At 35.5% G+C, this 22,457-nt stretch overlaps 1 protein-coding gene across 1 annotated transcript; it reads left to right on the top strand.

Moving 5' to 3' along the window:
• The first annotated feature begins 276 nt into the window (after positions 1-276).
• On the top strand, positions 277-21,969 carry ENKUR (enkurin, TRPC channel interacting protein). The gene is made up of 5 exons (XM_036880926.2): positions 277-723; positions 5,545-5,690; positions 9,935-10,158; positions 12,716-12,862; positions 19,779-21,969. The coding sequence occupies exons 1-5, from the start codon at positions 641-643 to the stop codon at positions 19,953-19,955; spliced, it is 777 nt and encodes a 258-aa protein (XP_036736821.1). The 5' UTR covers positions 277-640; the 3' UTR covers positions 19,956-21,969.
• Positions 21,970-22,457: the final 488 nt, after the last annotated feature.

Below are 22,457 nucleotides of genomic sequence, written 5' to 3'. Positions count from 1 at the left end.
ATCGGACACGTGACTCTCGCCGCGCTCCACCCTCTCTAACCCTCCCGGCTCCTTGGGCTCCTCCTCAGCACTGTCCGGCTCTCGACGTTGGCGTTCGTCAGCGTGTCTTTCGCCGCTCAGTTTACCCGTACCGGAATTGGCGCCTGCGCACAAGAGCTTTATTACGTGACGCTTGCACGCCAGGTGCGCGTCCCAACTGTCTCCAGTAGAGTTTATCTTTTCTCCACATATAGAGATAGACAGAAAAGAAGAACATTTTTAAGGGGGCGTCATTCTTCACCCTGTTATTCCTAGAGCACTTATAAACGGCGGTTTCCAAACTGAACCTCTCAGACAGAAGCTGCAGAGAGGAAAGAGAGGACACCTAGTTTGCAGTGCTGCTTTCCACTTCCAGTCGCGTAGTAACTGTTTCCATGGCAACCGCCCCGTCAACAGTGCTAAGCAACCTCAGGAGCAATAGAAGGGTATTTCATTTTCTTCCCAAGAGGGCTGCTAAGACGAGGTCAAGGAGGAATTATGTGAAAGAGAAACGTTAGTTTCTTGAGAAAACAAGAGAGTAGGAAAGGAAGGGAGCAGTGAGAAAACGGACGAGATACTGGAGTAGTGAGAAAACAGCTGAGTAGTTTTAAGGAGTCATTTGATGGCCATGGATCCAACGTGCTCTTCTGAGAGCATTTATAACCTCATACCCAGTGACTGGAAGGAGCCTCCCCAGCCTCCTAGGTAGGTGTGTAAGCAAAGATTATCATTTAAGACAAGAATGGGGAATAATTATTCCATTTCAGTTTTATTTAAGCATCACTGACTTTTAAAAAGAAATAATATTTTTGCTTCTCTAAAGTAGCCTTGGATGACAACTTTTTAGGGAAAAGTTTGCAAAATTTGGCTATTTAGCATGTCACAATTCACAGAGCATCCTAGAGCTGTGAGAGGACCATTTTATTATGTTAGCCTTCTATTCATACAGTATATGATTGTTTTGTAATTTATTCATTGTTGGTAAATTGATGTGGTGTACAGCATAGTGGTGAAATTTCTTGTTGAAAAGAGCAAAATCATAATTCTATTATCCTGTGTTAGGATACTTGGTTTTTGCTTCAGGAGTTATTGGTTTTTTGTTTTTTGACTACAATACTGCTAGCTCTCTCTGAAGGGATAGTCATTTTTCCCCAAGGTTATCATCAAATATAATTTCCTGTTTTTTTCTGAGCCTCAGTTTTTTGATCAGTGAAACAAAATATACTAGGTAGTTTCTAAGGCTTCTAGATCTTTTCTCATCAAATAGTTAGATGGAAGGAAGAATGGATGGTGTCTCCAAAATACACAACTGAGTTAAAAATCTTACATAGGTGTTAGGGCCTCTTAAATGACCCTAATTTCAAAACAGTAACCTTAAAGTAAGCATCCAGTTACCCTCCTGTTCAGGGAATTAGAACATATTTAAATCTATAGGGAGAAAAGAATGTAACCAGTGGAGAAAATCTCATTCCTCCTAGGACTCAAAATGTTTGCTCTCTTTTTCCTTTCTCCTTTTCCCTATGCAAATCAAAGCACATCAAAAGACCACTGGGTTAAGAAACAGGCTCTGCAACTCATTGGCTTTGGGATCAGGGATAAATTTTCATTTGTTTTCTAATATGTAAAACAAAGTAAGTGAGTTAGATAATCTTTAAGGTCCCTTTCAGATCTAATGGTCAATTATTACTTGGTACGATACATGGAGTACTTTGACTACATCACATCTTTAAGTAGGCAGATCCTTCCATTTTAAGCCTGAGTTTCTGTTTTCGACCAGAGCAGAATTTAACTGATACTGTTTTCTGTTAGCATCCCAAAATCTAGTAGAGATTGGAAAGAGGAATATAAAGTAAGATATTATACTGCAGCAGTTTTTCAGGCATACTCAAATTAACTATGTCTGAATGGGTTTTTGTCCAAAATTTCCTGTATATTGTACAAGATAAAGCTCCTCCTTTCTGTAACCCACAGGTAGATTGTATTTCCCATAGACTGACTTTGAGTGTTAAGATATCTTATTAGATAGATGTTCTATTTGGATGATTTCTTCAAAAAATATTATAGGAACAATATTCACTTAAAGCATTAATTGAGCCCCTGTCATCAGTATAACATTGTTCTTGAGGAATGTTCTTGGGGAGTGCTGTAATGTCAGCACAAACCCTTTGGTTTACTCTGAAGCAGTAAGGAGGAAAAAGGAATTTACAGTAAAGGGAATAGAAGGTATCTAAATGTGGTACCAAAGAACTCTTTCTGTTAGGTTGATGTCAACCTGCACTGTCAGCAACCACCATGAGGAGTTTTTAATTTGACAAGATTTCATGCATGCAAAATACATTTATAAAAACAGAGCATGATAAAACATTAAACCAATTCTTGCTTACCACACTAACACAAACTTGCCCTGACCCAAACCCCTTACTAATAGTAAGAATTAATTTTAAAAAGAAATGTATTATGCTATTAGGCATATTTGCATCACCAAGTTATAAACCCAGCTTCAAGAAAGCTCACTGCAACTCTTTGCAAGACTAGCAAGATGACTGATTGTCCAGCTTTTGAAAAGAGGTGCATTCCTTGGGGAAATCAACAATTGACTTTGCTGTGATTTCCCATACCTCAGAGGTTACAGGTTCCTTGGAGAACTGAAATATAAACATTAAAATATTGATTAATGATAAAACTATTATATTTCTGAAATCCCTAATGAGAACTGCATATATTAAATGAGAACTTAGAAAATGGATATTTGTAACCAAAGTGGGGTGAAGGGCACTCTCTTGCAGTTCATCTGTGAGCTAGGACTTAGATTTAAAAATATTAAAGTCATGGATTAATACTTAGTCTATAGGCACACACCTGATCATCTACATTAGCCCTCTTACAGCACTAAACTATGTTTTCTACCTTTATCTTGCATCTACCTACCACTTCAGCATTTTATTTAAAATAATAATAATAATAATAATAAGGGAGAAATGTGGATTTCACATATAAATCAAGTATAAAAATCAAACGAATAATCATATTTGACCTGATTGTTTATAGTTCATGATGCGTGATCAAAACCAAAAGTTTCTGTGATGACTGCCCTTGCACTGTTCACCATGTAAGAACTTACTCACTATGTAAGAACTTGTTCACCATGTAAGAACTTGTTTGTTATGCTTCAGAAGATAGGATACTATTGAGAATTAGGCTTGGGGTTGATTAATGATTGTGCATTGAGTCCCCTATACAGAATTTTATTGTTGTTAACAACCATTTGATCAATAAATATGAGAGATGCCCTCTCAAAAAAAAAAAATTAAAGTCAATGGGCAGCCGTGAATCAGTTTCCAAAATTTCAGTTGCTCATGATGCATGAGATGGTTTGCTAGATCTTTACCAAATCTGTTGATCTATTGATGGTTCCATTGACTTAATATCTACAATCATTCTCTCTTCCCCTTTTGTTTAAGGTAATATTCCAGATGTTGTCTGAATAGCACATGGAACCATTAACTCCTTTCCTTGATACACAATACTTTTATTAATGCATTCATTAGCATTTGACAATCATGTCCCACTGTTGTCTCACATTGAAATTCCCACATGAATTATGACCAAGGTTCTTCTCTTCATTCCGTAATTGTGTAGGTAATTCTTTTTGATCTAAACTCATCACTTTGAATATTGAATCCTTTATACACTTTCTTAACCATCCCTCCCAGCTTTGTGACATTTGCAAATCTAGTAGTTTGCCTTTTCTATCTCCATCTGTCATTGAACAGGACAAGTACTTTGCACATTATTTTTTTCTCTGTCAAACTGTTTTTTTTTTATTAGGGTATCATTGATATACAATCTTATGAAGGTTTCACATGAGCAACATTGTGGTTACAACATTCAACCATATTATCAAGTTCCCCCCGCCCCCATTGCAGTCACTGTCCATCAGTGCAGTAAGATGCTATAGAGTCACTACTTGTCTTCCCTGTGCTATGCTGCCTTCCCTGTGACCCCCCTACATTAGTACTTTGCACTTTATTAGGCTGCCAGACACCTTCTAGCCTGACAGCAATACTGTTTTTGAGAGTCAATACTGCCAGAAATACTGTTTTGAGTCAGTCATCCAAATACTCCCATTAATCAGTTCATATTTTTCTACCTTATCATTAGGTTTTAGTAAGAGGCTTTGCTAACATCACGATGCTTATTATTATGTTTCAGGTTATTTGTTTAATTTGTAAGTCCAAAAATCTCATTTAAAAAAAATTATGCTCATTTCAGTGGCCCACAACTCCAAATGGCTCATACAATCATTGCTTCCCTATACATTTTTAGATGCTCTCCTAAATTACAGTCAGTCTCACCAGTGTGGAGGTCCTGGATGTATGTTTTTTGAAAATGGGACCATTTAGTGTCCTAAATGCCTGCTGGTTGTTTTTATTTTTAAAAGCCTTTCTGGTTTTCATTGGGATTAACTGTGACATGTAGTCAGAATTTCATTTTCAGAGCTTTTCATTCTCCTAGGACTACCTTTATTTTGTCTAATTTCCATACTGTTAAATCTATATTTTTTGAAGTTTTGTAACATCTCCTTGTTTAAAGTCTGGTTATGTGTCTGACTTAGATAAGCACTTTTAACTATTATGAAATCTTAGATGATATAGTCATTTTCTTGGGAGGTTCTTATATACTTTGTTGACTAAATTTAGTCAATAATTTAATTGGGGAAGTAGTAGTCCTTTTAAATTAATTTATGTTCAAAGAAAGTCAAGAATTTTCCAAAGTCTTTATTCTTGGCATAATGAATTTTTTGCTAAATTTTGCTCCATTACTGCAAATATATGGCCTTGGATAGAGTTTTATGATTAGTCTTGGAAGTTCTTGCTCAAATTTTTTATCTGGTTGTCCAGTGTCTGCAGACTTCCACAATAATAACACTTCTTTTCATCTCCTGTTATTTTTATCCAAATGCTCTTCTCATGCTTATATATATATATATATATCCATTCTTGACCTAAACCTCACAGTTCACAGAGAAGATTTCAAAAACACCAGGAAAAGCAAGCACACAACTGTAGATGTGCTATCATTTGTAGAATCACCTAATGAATGTGGTAGAATTGAAGGCCTGGGAAACAGTAATGAATGGATATTCCAGAAGGGACTTTTCCCTTTTAGTCATGTGGTGAAGGGTACCCTCTAGCCAGACTGATCAGCTAAAGCAAAAGAGAGAGAGAGAGAGAGAGAGAACAAATTAGCTACCAATATCAAGAATGGAAGAGGTGATAGCATTATCAATGTTACAGATGTTGAAAGGATAATAAGAAAATATGATGAACATCTTTACCCTGGCACCTTTTTTTGTGGGACAAAGCTTCCATCTAGTTTGCCTGAGCCTGATAGACAGGGTTTAGATAACTATATTTCATGGCTCTCTCCAAACGAACATAGACTTGTACATTAGAAATGTAGATCTCTTTTTAAACTCCAAAAAATTTTTATGAGAAATATAAATGCTACTTTTTTCAATTTTAGGTACATATCCATTTTTAAGACAGCTGTAAAAGGCGACATGCAAAAATTTAAGACTGCAATGAAAACTATGGGGCCAGCAAAAGTTGAAGTACCTTCTCCGAAGGATTTCCTGAAGAAACATTCAAAGGAAAAAACTCTACCACCCAGTAGGTTTTATCACTCTTTTTAATATTAAAAGTGTTAATAAATAACTAAAATTATTTTAACATCTATAGATATTAAATGTTCACAGGTGATAACTTCACCTCATACTAAACAGAATTTGAAAGGCTAGGAGAAAGTAGAAGCAGGAAATGTAAACAAGAGAGTGGAGAATGCTAGTAGCCCCCAAACTGATTTTTCTTTTGATGGAGCAAGCATCATGACCTACATCCTGGGCTATCCAAGAAAGTTCCTCCTCCAGCACCACATGTCTCGCCATCTTAGTCGCTAGTCATATAACTCCGGTACCAAACAGCAATTAATAAGAAGAGTTCTAAACCCCAGTGGTCCAGATTGGCTGGCATCTAAACCCTGTCTGGTCTTTTCTCCAAGAAATAAGAATTGCAATTGTTCCTACCAGGTACTGAAGCAATTACCAAGCTTGAGTGTGAGCTTTAACTCTCCCAGATCTCTCAGACCATTCAGACAGTAAATGAGTAAGAGGTAATGGAAGAGCCTTCATGCATGTGCGGTAGACAGAGCCAGCTTCTTGTAAATGCTGCCTATGTAGTCACCCAGGGCCCCGTAGTTTAGAAGGTTCCCATCTTGGTTTAATGCTCTGTTTTTTACTATCTTGAAAGTCTTAGTTTTTGATTAAGGAGCCCCATGTTTTCACTTTGTCCTGGAGCTCACATATTATGTAATTAATCATGGTCCTAAGCTATATAAATATTGAGAAGGAAGGTTATTAGGAAAATGGAGAGTGGATGAAAAAATATCTCCAACATGTATGCAAGGAAGCAGCTTCTTCCCATCCTGGGTATGTCTTCCCTGATGTTTCAGGACAATAAACTGAGAAGTGAGTCTATCTCTTTAAAAAAGTTAGCCTTTTAATGTCTTCTGGCATCAAAGAAATAATGTAGCATCTCAAGCCCAGCTAGGTGCACCTTTGACAAAGTAAAACTATTATCTGTGGCAATATCTGATGTTCCACGTTCCTCTCTCATAACTCACATGTCATGGCAGAGGATGAGGGCATAATCAGGAAAGACGAAAGAAGCAGGTCTGAAAACACAACAATTCAGTCATAAACTCACGTCGTCCTCAAGTCTCTCTTGTGTCGTCCTTAAGTAGAGTCTTGGTATGTTGTGACCCCAACCACTTGAGAACACTGGAAAAGCTTAAGATGGAATTCAATTCTTTCAGTGTCTTAGGAACAGTGATATTACATGGGTCCTCATGAATCCTCTCTAGGGTTAAGCCTATTATATAACACAACTACCAAATTATATATATCCTAAGCATCAAAAAAGGGAAAAGGCCAGAAGCCTATCTCTCCTCTTATAAACAGTATAAGGCAAAACAAATACAAAATTTCATGGCCTTAAAAATAAGTAAGAACTTTAAAGGCCCAGCCCCAGGGGACAAAATTAAAGATAACAATCTCTTTGAATATCCTGCCATTTTGAAGACAGTAATTTGCTGCACACATTGAAAAATACTTAACAGATTCATGAACATTTCTCTAAATTCAATTAATAGAACATCTGTATGACTACAAGGTGGTGTTGGCATTGCCATTATGATATATAGAATAGCCTAAAAAAAATCCAAACCATTTGTTTTTGAGAACTGTCATCACTACCACCAAATAATTTGTGAAGAGACATCCTCACCTTATTTTCTGAACCTCACCCCATTGTCAACCCCTATTCCTGAGATAAGAGACCAGGGGATGTTTAGATAGATGGACCAGAAGGAAAAGACAGGGGTGGTCTTTAGGTGAAGTAATTTTACTTTTGTCAAAAGGTATGCCCTAATTGGGCTTGAGATGATGCATTATTTCCTTGATGCCAGGAGACAGGGCAGGTGGATGTCCAGTGGATAGCCATGAACAACCAACAGTTGTAATTTACTTACTCACTCCTAAGAATGAAATGTCCATCTTTCTATATTATTTCCTCATTTTCTAAGAATTCAGTTTCATCTCTTAAATGTCTTTGTAAAGGCATAGATTCCCTTATCTACAGAAGTCATTTGCATGCACTTTGAATTCATAATTAAATTTGGCTTCTGAATATTTTCTATGTGAACATTTAGAGGAGAGACACCTGTGGCTTTTTATGAAAACCATATTTGGTTGGGTGTATCTGGTAGAAGGAAGCTATTTGGGTTGTGACAATGAGTTCTTATTCTCTGACCTAGGCTTTGTAGGAATGCCATAGTTTAATTTCTAATGATGCTCGTGTCAACTCAGTAATATGTAAAATAGGAAGAAGATACCATTTTTGTAGATCAAAAACAATAAACAATTTCATATATAGTTCAACCAATATATACTGTATTCTACATATTAAATTTTATTTTTTTCTTCCCCCACTATAATGTAAACTCCATGAGAACAGAGACGTTCTTTTGTTCATGGCTGTATCCACAGTTCCTAGAGCATTACCTCTGTGTAAGGTAAAATTGAGCCTAAATGACCAGGCGAGGAGGCTACAAAGCAGCGAAAAGTTTAATAGGGCGCAATCTCGGGCAATGTTCGCAGGTCTGATTAGTCACAGGCCAGAGAAGTCGCGCCCAGGAGGGCAGGCAGCAAGTTTTTAAAGAAGGTAGGGGGAGGCAGAGCTTAGATTTACAGCGGTGCGAGGATTGGCTAGCCTAAGGCACCTTTTTCAGGTTGGGAGGGGGCAGCAGCCGGGGACTTTGGCACATCACCAGTGTCCGATGTGCTCACCCCTCCCTCCGGTGCCTCCAGCCTTACACTCTGGACATAGTATTTGTTCAATAAAAGTACATCGTGTGAATTAATGGATAAATGTATATTCCCTTATAATGTTTTAAAACTTAAAAACTCCTTTGTAATGTTTCTGGGGGTGTAGGACTAATATCAGAGGTGTCTTGGTTTGCTTGGGCTGCCATAGTGGAGTATCAAGACTGGGTAGCTTAAACATAAATTTGTTTTGTCAATTCTGAGGGCTAGAGTCCAAGATCAAGGTGTTGTCAGGGTTGGTTTCTTCTGAGGACTCCCTTCCTTGCTTGTAGGTGGCAGTCTTTTCCCTCTCTTCACATGATTGGCCCTCTATGTGTCTGTGTCCAGATTTCCTTCTCTCATAAGGATGTCAGTCACATTGGATTAAGACCCACTCTAATGACCTCATTTTAACTTAATTGCCTCTTTAAAGATCCTGTGTCAAACACAGTCACATTCTGAGGTGCTGGGGATTAGGGCTTCAACATACGAATATTGGGGACACAATTCAGCCTATAACAAGAGGTCAATCAAGTCCATAGACTTTTAATAGTAAATATTGTTTTATTTTTCTGATGATAAAAGTTACATAAACTCACAGGAAGTTCAAACAGTGCAGAAGTGAATGAAGCCAAAGTCTCTAGTAATTTTGATGGGGTTAAGATTTTAGTTAGGTTTGTTAAGATAGCTGTTGCTTTTGGTTCTTGGAAATAAATCATAATTATTTTACATTTAAGCATTTGACAAACCATTTTAATATAGCTATATCAAAATAGATGAATCACAATGGTTAAGTTTAAGAGGCTGTGTAGAAATGGCCAGTTTCATCTGCTGCTAATGAAGATAATGTAGTATAGAGAATAAATAAGATAGATTCTAGATAGTAGTTATTTTAGGAGGTGAGATGCAATCAGGGAGAAGTAAATAGGAAACTTCAGCTGTATTGGTAATGTTTTATTTGTTAAGTTTCTGCATGTTGGATATATAACTGTTACATGATTTTTATACCTTGTACTAATAAGTTTTAGAGAAAAAAATCCGTAGATTCTTGGACTTCAGTACATTTTTTTATTTACTTGGTGATTTTACAGTAAATTTGTTCTGAAAAGCAATTATTAGTAATATTGATGATACTCAGAAAAGGGTTTTCATATTTCTTGGACTCTTTTTCAATGGGAAAGCTGACATATGTTTTTGAAATCTTTATAAGAAAATATTTCACAACAGCCAGTAAAAATGTATTAGTTTCCTAGCATATGATTTTTAGTGCTTATCTTCTTCCCTTAAGTTTTTATACTTGTCTTTAACATATTAGTTGATTATGTTGCACTTAATTTTTGCATTTATGTTATTGATGTTTATGCTTTAAATATTCAAATATAGTTTTAATAAAACTCCAATACCTGGAATGTTAAAATACCTGGATCTTATAAATAGTACTAAGTAGAATGTTTATAGTTTAATATTAACCAAACGACCAAACGTTATGTTTAACAGAAGAAAAGTTTGACCGGAATGAGCCCAAGAAGCCTCCTGTGCCACTGAGGACTGATCATCCAGTCATGGGAATACAGAGTGGAAAAAATTTCATAAATACCAATGCGGCTGATGTCATCATGGGAGTGGCGAAAAAGCCTAAACCAATTTATGTTGACAAAAGAACTGGCGACAAACATGATCTTGAAACATCAGGACTAGTTCCAAAGTACATCAACAAAAAGGTAGCCTTGTGATATATTAATGAGAGACCTGAGATTGAAATAATTTAAATATAGTGTTCTTAACAATTGCAGCTATTATCATTAACAGTGTTCGTACTGGACAAATGATCTAGGTTGCCAATTCTCATTCCTCTGCAATCCGTGTTTGGTCCAAATCTACTGTGATGAAATTTCAGAGATTCGAGGATGAGCAACACCATAGAGTTCAGTAGAAGAAAACTAATTGTTTTTCTTAATCTCAATTAATAATATAACAGTAATAACATTCTCTGAAAGATATTAATTTTTGGTGAGGGTGGAAATGTCACTAAAAGCACAGAAATTACTATAAATGTAGAAGGAATAACCTTTCAGAAGATCCTCAGATTTAGTCATTAAGTTGCAGTATCTTGGTTAGCAGAATGGGAGAAATGAAGAGAAAAAAACTTTAAAGCTATCCATCCTATCAATATAGTATTAAAAAATACATATTACTGTTGCAACTTGAATAGGTTAATTTGTTTTTAGTTAGTATTTGAAAGCACTATACAATAATCTAGTCCTTTGGGGACCTTCATTTCTATCTGAAGAGGTGTTTATCAGACAGGTATATAATTTCATATTAGCTTCTATAATTTCAAAATTATAAAAATTTCAATATATTTCAAAATTTTTTAATTATAAAAGCTTGGATTTAATTTTTTAAATAGAGGAGATCTTTAAAATTTTAAAAGCCTGCCAAAAAGTACCTCCTACAAAACCTCAGTATACAGCATAAAAGTACTTGAACCACACATAGTAAAATCTGAGTGCAAAACCCTAAAGAATAATAATTCATAATAAGTTGTGGCAAAAAAGAAAGAAGAAAGCAAGGAAAAGAAAAAAAGAAACTGCAGTAGTGATGTGAGACTGACTACTACTGTGAGACAGTCTGTGATCTACTGTAATAAATCCAATGCCTGCGCAGAATCACGACAGGAATGTCACGGCTGCTGGCAGAGAGCACTCCTTAACACACCTTTGCAAGACTTTAGCAGGGTCCAGGAGCTCGCAGCACATAAAGTTATTTCAGGCTTCTGAATCCTGACCACTGAAGCTTTTACCCTTTTGTGGGATAGTTCTTTTTCCAAAAATATATCACATCACTCTATTAAAGAGTATGTCAAATATATTCTTTTTGTGATGATGCAGAGCCATTATTATGAACATCAGTAACTGCACTGAGCCGTAGTGAGGTATTGCCCTCAGTGTTTCCAGAAACAGATTAGACTGTTTACCACTGCACTGTGCTTTTTTAGTTTATTTGTACTTTTCCAGAACACATTTATAGCTAGACCTTCTATCACTTGTTCAGTCAGGATGGGTGAGTTTATGCTGTGATAACAAATGGTTCCCAAATTTCCATAACTAAAAGCAAGTAAGTTTTATTGTTTGCTTGTAGTACATGTTCACTGAGGGTTGTTAGAAGCTCTGCTTCTTGTCCTCATTCCAGGACCCAGACAACCCAAAATACCAAGCATCACTATTCCAGAGAAAAAGAACATGACAAGTCATCCATTAATTCTTAGACCTCTACCAAAAAGGGTAGAGGTCACTTCTACTCACACTGGGCAAAACAGGTGACATGGCTACACCTTACTTCAAGGGAAGCAGGAAAGTGTTGTTTTACCAAGCATCTAGAAGAAGAACCAGAACATTGTGCACAGTTTTAATGACTATCATATCTCTTAACAGCTGCTTCCTCAGCGAGGTCTCCCCTGATCTCCTTATCTAAAATAGCTCCTATTATTTTATTTTCTCTTATTGGCCTTTATTTTACTTGGGAGCCCTTATATGTGTATTATTTTATACTCTGCTTTTGGTGAATTTCTTTCACTGTTGAATGTACATTCTATGAGGACAGAAACTTTGCCTTGCTTTCTTACTCACTAGTATAGTGAGTACCAAGTACATTCTCAAGTAATTTTTTGAAGAATAAACCAGGGGTAGTTCTATTTCTGTATGTAGTGATATCATTCACTAACCTGAAAGAATCACAGCAGAATGCTTCACTGTCAGTCCTTGAAAGTAGCCCAGAAGCCTAAGTGTATTTTGTATTTCCAAAAATAACCTTAAGGTCCCAATTCAATTTTCTCTTAAAGCAGATATGCTTAGTTTCTTTAAGATTTTGTTTTTATAATGCCTTGGAAAACATGTATCTTCTTTTATTTAGCAAGACAATGCAAAAGAAACCTCAAGATATTTCAAGGTAAAAGCTGATGTATCTAAAATAATAAAGAAAAGGCAACTCTTAGGGACAAAAAAAGGGCTGAGTTATGAGCCAAGGTCAGGTGCTGGAAACATGCAGGGAAGAGGGAAAACAAGTGGCCACAATAACAGCGCAGGTGGTTTTCAAAGACCAGAATAAACTAGTTCCCAATGGGGAAAAAACATCATCGAATTTTGTCAGTTTGCAATTTTGAGCAAAGGCTTTAAGCCCATAACATTTCTTTTACTCCCAGTCGTTGGTTGTTTGGACACATATATAAGATTGCATTCAGAATATTGATTTTTTTTTTTTCTGAAAAATCCTTGCAAGGATTATGGTGTCACACCTGAATATATATGTAAGCGAAATGAGGAAGTAAAGAAAGCCCAAGAAGAATATGATAACTATATCCAGGAAAACCTCAGGAAAGCAGCTATGAAAAGGCTCTCTGATGAAGAAAGAGAGGCAGTTCTGCAGGTAAGTGTTCTGTAATTTATACTCAAAGTAACTCTTTAGAACATCTCTGAAAGAGAGGTCCACCATCAACAACTACCTAAGCCAGCACTTTGACTTTGAAATCAGCACACTCTTATTTTGGAGATGGTGACAACTCTGTGCAGCAGACTGACTCTTCAGGGAGAGCAAAAAGACATAATATAGGTATTATTGAATATTAGTTTGTTTCTAATTTGGTAAGCTTCTGTTTTTTCCTGAAGTAGTTAGTGTTATAAGAAAGCCTACTTTCTTCTTCAACAAACATGCATAAATAGAGAAAGCATTTTTATTTTCATTCTTGTGTCCATGAATTTTCAAAGGACAATATTCATAAAATAGATATTTTTCACTAGATGGAGCTCTAGAGTAATTGAAACTGTGTCTCTGGACCAACATTTTTTTTACTCTGCTGTAAGCTAAATGTCTAAATTTTAATTAATAACCAGGTGTTCAGTTTTACATACATTTTCCTTATTTTGAATAAAATAGATTTAAAGACATATTTACATTGGAGTTATTAATGCAAGACTTTTAGCTAAAACATTTAAAATAAGGGGTTGTGAGCAGAGTTGCTCTGTCATCTTTAGAGTATTAAGCATTTATACTCTTCTGTAGTCATGCTGTCTTTTATAGAATTAAAAAAGTACTTTATTCTTTGTTATTTTTGAAATCTTTGCACAAAGCTATTTCTAATAACCCTTCAAAAACAGAAAAAAACTTCTTACTGCATTAATTTTTATTGAAAAATGGATTCATATTTTGTTAATTCTTAACATTTTATCAGTGTCATTATAATCATTAATAAATATGAGTATCATGCTAAGCCCTGAGGATATTAAAAAGTGCATAAGATAAAATTCCTGCTATAATGTTGTAATTTAATTGATGATAGGTGCTACATATATATATATATATTATAAGTGCGCATGTGTACAGCTCATACATTTGTAAGGTTCCATGGTACAAGTATCCATTTAAAGGACATAGGTAGGTCTTAGCTGGGCTTTAAATCGCAGAGTAAGAAGGTATTCCAGACAGCAGAACTGGCATAAGGACAAGAACTGTGTCTCTTTGTTGACAACAGTCTGCCTAGTGCCTAACCCAGTGCCCAGTATAAATACACATATTATAATAATGATGTGCTGGGAAGAAGAAAGGAAGACAGGGAGGCAAGAAAGCTGGCAGCTATGGAGGTGGGGTTTATAAGTCACTTTCAGGAAGAGTACTAGTCTTTGGCCCATTCTCTGCTGACCTCCAGTTTGGATTCTACCAGTTTTAGACAATATATACTTCTGTGAAAACCAGATTTGTATATATCTAAATGATGTTGAAAAACAGGAAAAGACACCAATGGCTAGATCATCAACAGGCAGAAAATTAATAAGGAAACACCGGCCTTAAACAGCACACTTAATAGGTATATACAGAATATTCCATCAAAAGCATCAGAATACATTCTTCTCAAGTACACTTGGAACACTGTCCAGAATAGATCATATGTTAGGCCACAAAGCAAGTCTCAATAAATTTAAGAAGATTGAAATCATATCAGGCATCTTTTCTGAACACACGGTATGAAAGAAATCAATTACAAAAAAGGAAAAATTAAAAAATGTAGTGGTTAAGCAGCATGCTAGTGAACAACCAATGGATCAACAAAAAAAATCAAAAGGGAAATGAAAAAAATACCTTGAGACAAATGAAAATAGAAATACAGCATCCAGAAATCAATGGGATGCAGCAAAAGCAGTTTTTAGAGGGAACTTTATAGTAATGCTGGCCTACCTCAAGAAACAAGAAAAATCTCAAATAAGCAATCTAACTATGCAAAAATGAACTTGAAAAAGAAGAACAAATGAATCCCAAAGTTGGTAATAAAAATAAAAACCAAGAAATAATAAAGATCAGAATGATTTTAGATGTAGAAATCTCATAAAGACTCCACCAAAAAACTTGTTAGAACTAATAAATGAATTCAGTAAAGTTGTGGGGTACAAACCATATACAAAAATCAGTTTGTATTTTTATACACTGAGAATGAATTATCAGAAAGAGACATTAAGAATACAGTCCCATTTATAATTGCATCAAAAGGAATAAAATAACTAGAAATAAATGTAGCCAAGGAGGTGAAAGACCTATACACTGAAAACTATAAGACATTAATGAAAGAAATTAAAGATGATGCAAATAAATAGAAAGATATTCCATGCTCATGTACTGAAGAATTAATATTGTTAAAATGTCTATATTACCCAAACCTATCTACAGATTCAATGCAATCTCTAACAAAATTCTAATGGCATTTTTCACAGAAATAGAACAAATAATCCTAAAATTTGTGTGGAACCATAAAAGATCCTGAATAGCCAAAGCAATCTTACAAAAGAAGAAAACAAAGCTGGAGGCATCATAGTCTGTGATTTTAAACTATGTTCAAAGATATAGTAATTGAAACTCTAAGATATTGGTATAAAAACAGACACACAGATAAATGGAACACAAAAGAGATAAATAAACCCACACATATATAGTTAATTTATGACAAAGGGAGCAAGAATATACAATACAATAGGGAAAGGGAACCGTCTCTTCAGTAAATAGTGTTGGGAAAACTGGACAACCACATGCAAAAGAATGAAACTGGGCCACTATCTTATGCCATATACAAAAATTAACTAAAATGGATTAAAGACTTGAATGCAAAATCTGGAACCATAAAACTCCTAGAAGAAAACATAGATAGTAAGCTCCTTGACATTGATCTTTGCAAAGATTTTTGGATCTGACTCCAAAGGCAAGGGCACTAAAAGAAGAAATAAACAAATGGGACACATCAAGCTTCTTCATAGAGAAGGAAAAAAAGTGCTTTTGCACAGAGAAGGAACCAACAACAAAATGAAAAGGCAGCCTACTGAGTGGAAAAGATATTTGCAAATCATATATCTGAAATGGGACTGATAGCCAAAATATATAAAGAACCCACACAACTCAATAAAAAAAAATCTGATTTAAAAATGGACAGAGGATCTGAATAGACATTTTCCAAAGAAGACATACAGATGGTCAGCAGGCACATGAAAAGATGCTCAACATCACTAGTCATCAGAGAAATGCAAATCAAAACCACAATAAGATATCAATTCACATCTATCAGAATTACTATTTTCAAAAAGACAAGAAATATGTGTTGGCAATACTGTGAAGAAAAGGGACTTTCCTGCACTGTTGGTAGGAATGTAAAATGGTGCAGCCATTATGGAAAACAGTATGGAAGTTACTCAAAAAGTTAAAAATAGAACTACCATATGATCCAGCAATTCCACTTCTGTATGTTTAACCAAAGAAAAGAAAAACATGGATTTGAAGAGATATATCCATCCCCATGTTCACTGCAGCATTACTTAGAATAGTCAAGATATAGAAGCAATCAATGGGTGAATGGATAAATAAGAGAATACTACTCAGCCATAAAAAGAATGAAATCTTGCCATTTGCACCAACATGGATGGACCAAGAAGGTATTATGCTAAGTGAAATAAGTTATGTAGAGAAAGACAAATACTGTATGATTTCATTTTTTTTGTAGAATCTAAAAGGCACACAAATAAACAAACAAAACATAAATTACTAATACAGAGACCAGATTGGTGGTTGCTTAAGGTGAGTGGGTTGGGGGTTGGGTGAAATGGATGAAAGGCATCAAAAGGTACCAACTTCCAGTTGTAACATAAATAAGTCATGGGGATATAATGTACAGCATGGTGACTATAGTCAATAATATTGTATTGCATATTTGAAAGTTGCTATGAGAGATCTTATAAGAACAAAAGTTTGTAACTTGGTATGGTGACTGATGGTAGCTAGGCTTGTACTGATTATTTCACAATGTATACAAATATTGAATCAATATATTGTATACCTGAAACTAATACAATGTTATATGTCAGTTATACTTCAGTTTTAAAAAAAATAGGAAAAGAGGAAAAAAAACTTGCCCAGAAGGAAAAGGCTCTTCCCTACCCTGTGCCTTTTTGACTGTAGTCAACAAGAAGTCCTCAGCTTCCTAATATAGTCACTGCAGTTTCTTTGCATACCCTTTGATGTGACAATAGCAATCCTCCCTTGGATGTTTTATTAGCCAGAGAGTATAGCTGCCATGGTAACAAAGCTACTAGTTATGCTCCTGACAAGCCCAGAACCGTACTTGCCTCCCTGGTAAAGAGTTGTATATAATTCTGTGACAAGATGGTTGTATGTCCCTGAGAAGGCCACATTCTGCTCATTTTTTTTAAGTCTCATTATACTTGTAAAGGATCATATGTTCCAGTAATTCCATACTTCTCATTTTACAGATGAGGATACATTAAGTGGCTCATTTGTTCATTCATTAATTTATGAACATCTGTATTCTAGGCACCGTACCTAGCCTGGGAGACATAGTTGTGAGCAAATAAATGCAATCATTACTGTCAGTGAGCTTTAATTTGGTTTACATTTGCCCTTGGTTTCAAAATTATCAAGTAGCTGAAGAAGGACTAAAACTCACATGGACCAGTTCCCAGGCCAGTGTTTTCTCATTATATTTTACCACATGCTCAGGAGGTAACAAAAGGAAGCTCTATCAGTCGGGGATTCCGCAGGAAACAGAAGGCACACTCAGTTGGGATTCTGAAAAGAATTTATGGAGAAACTACAGATATGAAGCAGAGCTAAAGGAACCAACAGAGAGCACTGAGGCTCCTCAGGACTAAGGACAGTGGGAACCCACCACCACCCTAGGCTTGAAGGGCAGGGGCAAGAAACAGTGTTACCGGAGCCTTCCCAGTGTTGTAGTTACAGGTGGATGAGCCAGAGCTAGTGTCCAGGGAATGTCAAGGAAGAGAAGGAAGAAATACCCAAACTTCTCTCTTCTCCCACTAGTGCTGAACTCAAGCAGAAGCTGGAGGGCAAAGGAGCTGGGGGAGGGGACCAGTCCTCAGGAATTAACCCCTATCTCCCTCCCACCCCATCCCTCTGCCCCTAGTCATAGACCAGGATTTGAAAGTGAAGAATAGATTGGGGGTGGGTGCCAAAGGAGCATGGAACTGAAGGTACTTCTTATTTATTTTATAACTGATCCTCTGTATTTGAAGGTTTCAAAAATTAACAATATTATTTCAGCATTGAAATAGAAAAGTTAATAAAAAATAAGGGAAAATCATTGTTGCAGTGGGTAAAAGATTTTTTAGATAAAATAAAAAGTCTTAAAAACAGCAAGGAAGTTATTTCAATATAGTATGAAATTTGTTACATTTAGTTCCTATCCCTAGCTGTAGACTTTGACCCAAACATTCCTGTGCACTCTGGAAGATAAAGCAAACTATCCTTTAAAAGATAAAGGCTACAGAGGAAAAGCGGCTGTCACAACAAGTAATATGGAAATATCACCCAAGAAGCTAAGAGAAACCTTTGATATTTGAAAGCATATAAATTTATAGACTTCCTCTCTGCAATAGGCACCCCTGTGGAGCACTGTGGGAGCATATTTCCCATTTCATAATGAAATTTATGGAAAAAAAATTCTTTGAGGACTTCTTTTTGGAATACGTCTCACACACTGTTAAGAACTGTTAACCCATCTCCCTCTTTAAAAAATTTAACCTGGATATTTTTCCTATCTTTTCCCTTTCCCAAATCTTTGAAATAGTCTCACTCAGGGTTCAAAATTTGTTGCCCTTTTCCTCTGCCAATCTATTCTAACAGTGTGCCCTATCTTACCATTTTTACCTAAGCATGGAAATCGATCACTGAAATTATTGTCCTCAGAAAGTTTCTTTAAGGTTAAATTTGTACTATGAGGGCTTATTTTGAAAGCATTATTATATAACACATCTAATCTCTTAAACATAAAGGTATGACCATGGATTTCAAGGACCATATTTTCAAGGCAGTATGTTAAATTCTACTTACAGCTTTTGTGTAAATAAAATGATCTGGGTGCCCATAATGAGTAATAGAGAGTGTTAATTTATCAAATTCCATTGCATGAATTCAATTAGGAGTTTAAGACCATTTTGTCAATGGACCTGTAGCACACTGGGATAAGAAATGGGAACTACGGAGAGGTGAAAATAACCTTTATTGCTCCTAAGAGATCCCTAATTTTGAATTTGTTAGTTTCTGAGACTATAAAACAGTAACTACTTTATTGAATTAGCATGTGTGTTACATTTAATGACATTTCTATTATTTCTGGAATACATTAGTGGGAAGTGTCGATCCCTTGACTATATGAAGAGTTCTTTCTAATATATTGAAAAGATACATAAAAGATCATCTCTTGTTAAATTGAGTTTTGGCGTTTTGTGCAATTTCATTTAATCTAATATAAGAAAACATGGCCACACGAGTCAGAATCAAATTTTTTGATGTGATTTCTCTGTTGAAGAATGGGATAATGGTTTAAAAAGAAAATTCTAAAGGAATAAACCTAAAAATTTTATAGGAAATGATTTTCTATTCAAAAATGTTTTTGTTTGGGGGTTACACTTGTAAGTTGTTTTTCACCAAAGCATTTGCTGCAAGCTTAGTTTCATACTACTCATAATTCTGCAAAGAGTATTTGATGGTAAAAACAAGTACAGTAACATTAAAAACAGAGCAAAAAATACTCCCAATGGGAATTGAGCACACAATCAAAGACAGGGTTTGGCCTCTGTACAATATATTTTGTTACTGTGGCCAACTACTTGATTAATATGTATCATTTTTTAAAGTTATTTTCATTAGGATTTTTTTTTGGCTTTTTAGATTTTCCATCACCAGTATAGTTTTCTTTACTATTTACCTTACTTTTACAGTTTACTTCACTTTTAAAGTTTACTTTAGTATTTAGAGTGTTATTTCCCATTTTCAGGGGCTGAAAAAGAACTGGGAAGAGGTACATAAAGAGTTTCAGTCTCTCTCTGTCTTCATTGACTCGATACCAAAGAAGATTCGCAAGCAGAAGCTGGAACAAGAAATGAAGCAACTGGAACATGACATTGGTGTCTTTGAAAAGCACAAAATTATTTATATTGCCAATAAGAAATAGATTTTTAAAGTATAGTAATTTTAAAATCGGGAAAAAAAACAGGGAAAACATAAAATGAAACTTTTTTAAAGAGGAAAATACTGTGAAGAGAATAAAAATAGTCTTTAACGAAATGTGTAGGCAATTCTTAAAGAATTATATGAGAAAATTCTGTTTTTACCAGCATCAGGTTTTTCACATATAAACTGATTAAAGTTTGATGTTATATGTTTCATATGCATTATAGAATAAAATCATTATTATTGTTACATAGTTTTTTCACATAAACATTAATCTCTGGGCCCTAAAAAATAAAGTCAGCACTCCAAACTTCATGTATTTTTTCTCATACTGCATGATGCAAGGAACATAATATTAAAAACTATGAAGTATTTTTTGAACTGGAAATAGAGGGGTCTGCTTTCTTACTATAGTGTTTTCCGTATATTGTTTCAGAACCTCACACATTTAACAGCATATGTTCTCTACTAGCATGTGTCATTTACAGCCATTCCCAAGCAGAAATATTTCCAATATCTGTAATACTATATATACTGAAAAGATATATTTGGAGGAAGAAAAACTAAGAAGATAACATGCAATCAAGAAGATAACTTTAAAAATGCATCATCGAGGATGATTAAAGAGAGAAGCCTTCTTCCAACATACCAACTCTACTAGTCTTAAATGTTTTATTCCATAATTCACTATATGTATTTCCCTAAAATGGGATGTGACTGTTTCTTTTTGGTCCTATTTATCCATTTTGTGAATTCTAAAGTTTCCGTATGTAAGATTGCATACTTTATTAAGCAACAAGTTTATGTAAGAAGTAGAGCTGTCTTCATTCAACTCAACTCAGTCTATAAATATGTAAGAAGGGAGAGATTCTTATATGCAATTTTAGAGAAGTTCAGTAAAATACATGAAATACAAAATATCAAAGCAATAATAACTTATACTACTTATTTTTTTTAATCCTATGGACAACACAGGAAAATATGACAATTCTTTTTAGCTTTTTCATATACACAGAGTTGGGAGCATTGTGGAAAAGCTTACTGTAGTTAATTAAAGAAAAATGCTTATGCACAGATATTTTTGAAAACTCACTTTAAACTTTTTCACATCTCTTTATGAGCATCATTTCTTTATTCCAGTATTACCTTAGAACAGATACAAAATTAAGGATAGTACATGATAAATTCTCATTTATCCAGAGTGGTTGGTTGCCACTTAGGGTAGGCAAAAGTGGTAGCAATAAACCCCAAAATGTATAATTAAACATATTAGAATCTCATTTATTATGCACATAACAGTACTGTGCTGTGAAGAAATTAGCAGGAACACTTTTCCACACAGTTGTTCAGGGCGCCAGACTTACGGAGTGGATAGCTCCTTTCTTTGCAGATTTGGGGAATGCCCTGCATAGGCCAAGCCTACAAAAGGTGCACATGATTTCTGCTTGCATTTTCTAAGGCAGCAACCCTAGTTCCTTTAACAAACTATCTCCAATCTTAGTTGCCTGATAAAGATAAATTTCTTATTTATGTTACTGTCCAATGTGAATGAGGGTGAGGGTGTACTCTGTTCCATGCAGTCACTCAAGGAATCAGTCCCTTTTGCCTAGTGGCTCTGCTGTTACAGCCAGCCTCTCTGCCACGGTTAAGGGTAAGAAGATGTTTAGGTTAATATTTAATTTGTGAAATAATTCCTGTACATACTGATTTTTAAATAATTCAAAATCAGCAATGCAAAAACATTCTAATTATATGGCCTATAGTGGTTATATTTTGGAGCCATGAGAGTTGCCTCAAATGTCAAAATGATAATTTTGTTGTTTTAATGGATTATTTTTCCTCTTGCTTTCTGCAAATTCAGACTTGTTCTCCATAGCCCACAGTGTTGTGTAATAAATCAATTCATTGCCTTTCTCACTCACAGACTTCCTAGGGAAATTTTCCCATCCATTGTACCTAGGATGATAACCCTACCATGGAATCCCAACCTTGAAAAGTTCCATTGCAACCTCCCTCCCCGCAGTACACACACACACACACACACACACACACACACACACACACACACGTACACCCCTGGGTCGTCCTACCAGGAAGCGGAGGGATGGACACCTGACTCACTCGATTAGTCAGTGATTGGTCAGATACTCTTTCTTGAGAGTATGAATTAATAGGGACAATGAATGTAGTTACTTGGGGATGGACACTTGAGACTTAAAGGTCAAACTTCATTATTGCAACTCGTTTGACTTGGTTTCTATTCCTATTCAAAAGAGCGTTGAGTGAATCAAGATTTTATATAGTTGACTTGTTGCCTATGATCTCTTCCTCTTGGTTCCTTGAAATGCTGTGTCTCTCTTCCCCACTGCAACTTGCACTCCTATGATACTGAGGTGCTGGGGCCTCCCAACTCTTTGCACACACTCTTTCCTCTGCCCAGAAAATTACCCTTATCTTTCTCTCTTCCTGCATATCTGTCTGGAAAATCTCTAGTCTTCAAAAG

Source organism: Manis pentadactyla, chromosome 3 (genome assembly GCF_030020395.1).
Source record: "Manis pentadactyla isolate mManPen7 chromosome 3, mManPen7.hap1, whole genome shotgun sequence".
Taxonomy (NCBI): Eukaryota; Metazoa; Chordata; class Mammalia; order Pholidota; family Manidae; genus Manis; species Manis pentadactyla.
The sequence above is the reverse complement of the archived record's forward strand: the minus strand, read 5'-3'. Positions and strand labels throughout refer to the sequence as shown.

Bases quoted from the DNA above. Each gene is read 5' to 3' on its own strand.
- ENKUR (XM_036880926.2), top strand. From the start codon at position 641: ATGGCCATGGATCCAACGTGCTCTTCTGAGAGCATTTATAACCTCATA. The intron at 724-5,544 runs GTAGGTGTGTAA...TTTCAATTTTAG, and splicing joins GAGCCTCCCCAGCCTCCTAG to GTACATATCCATTTTTAAGA. The intron at 5,691-9,934 runs GTAGGTTTTATC...TATGTTTAACAG, and splicing joins GGAAAAAACTCTACCACCCA to AAGAAAAGTTTGACCGGAAT.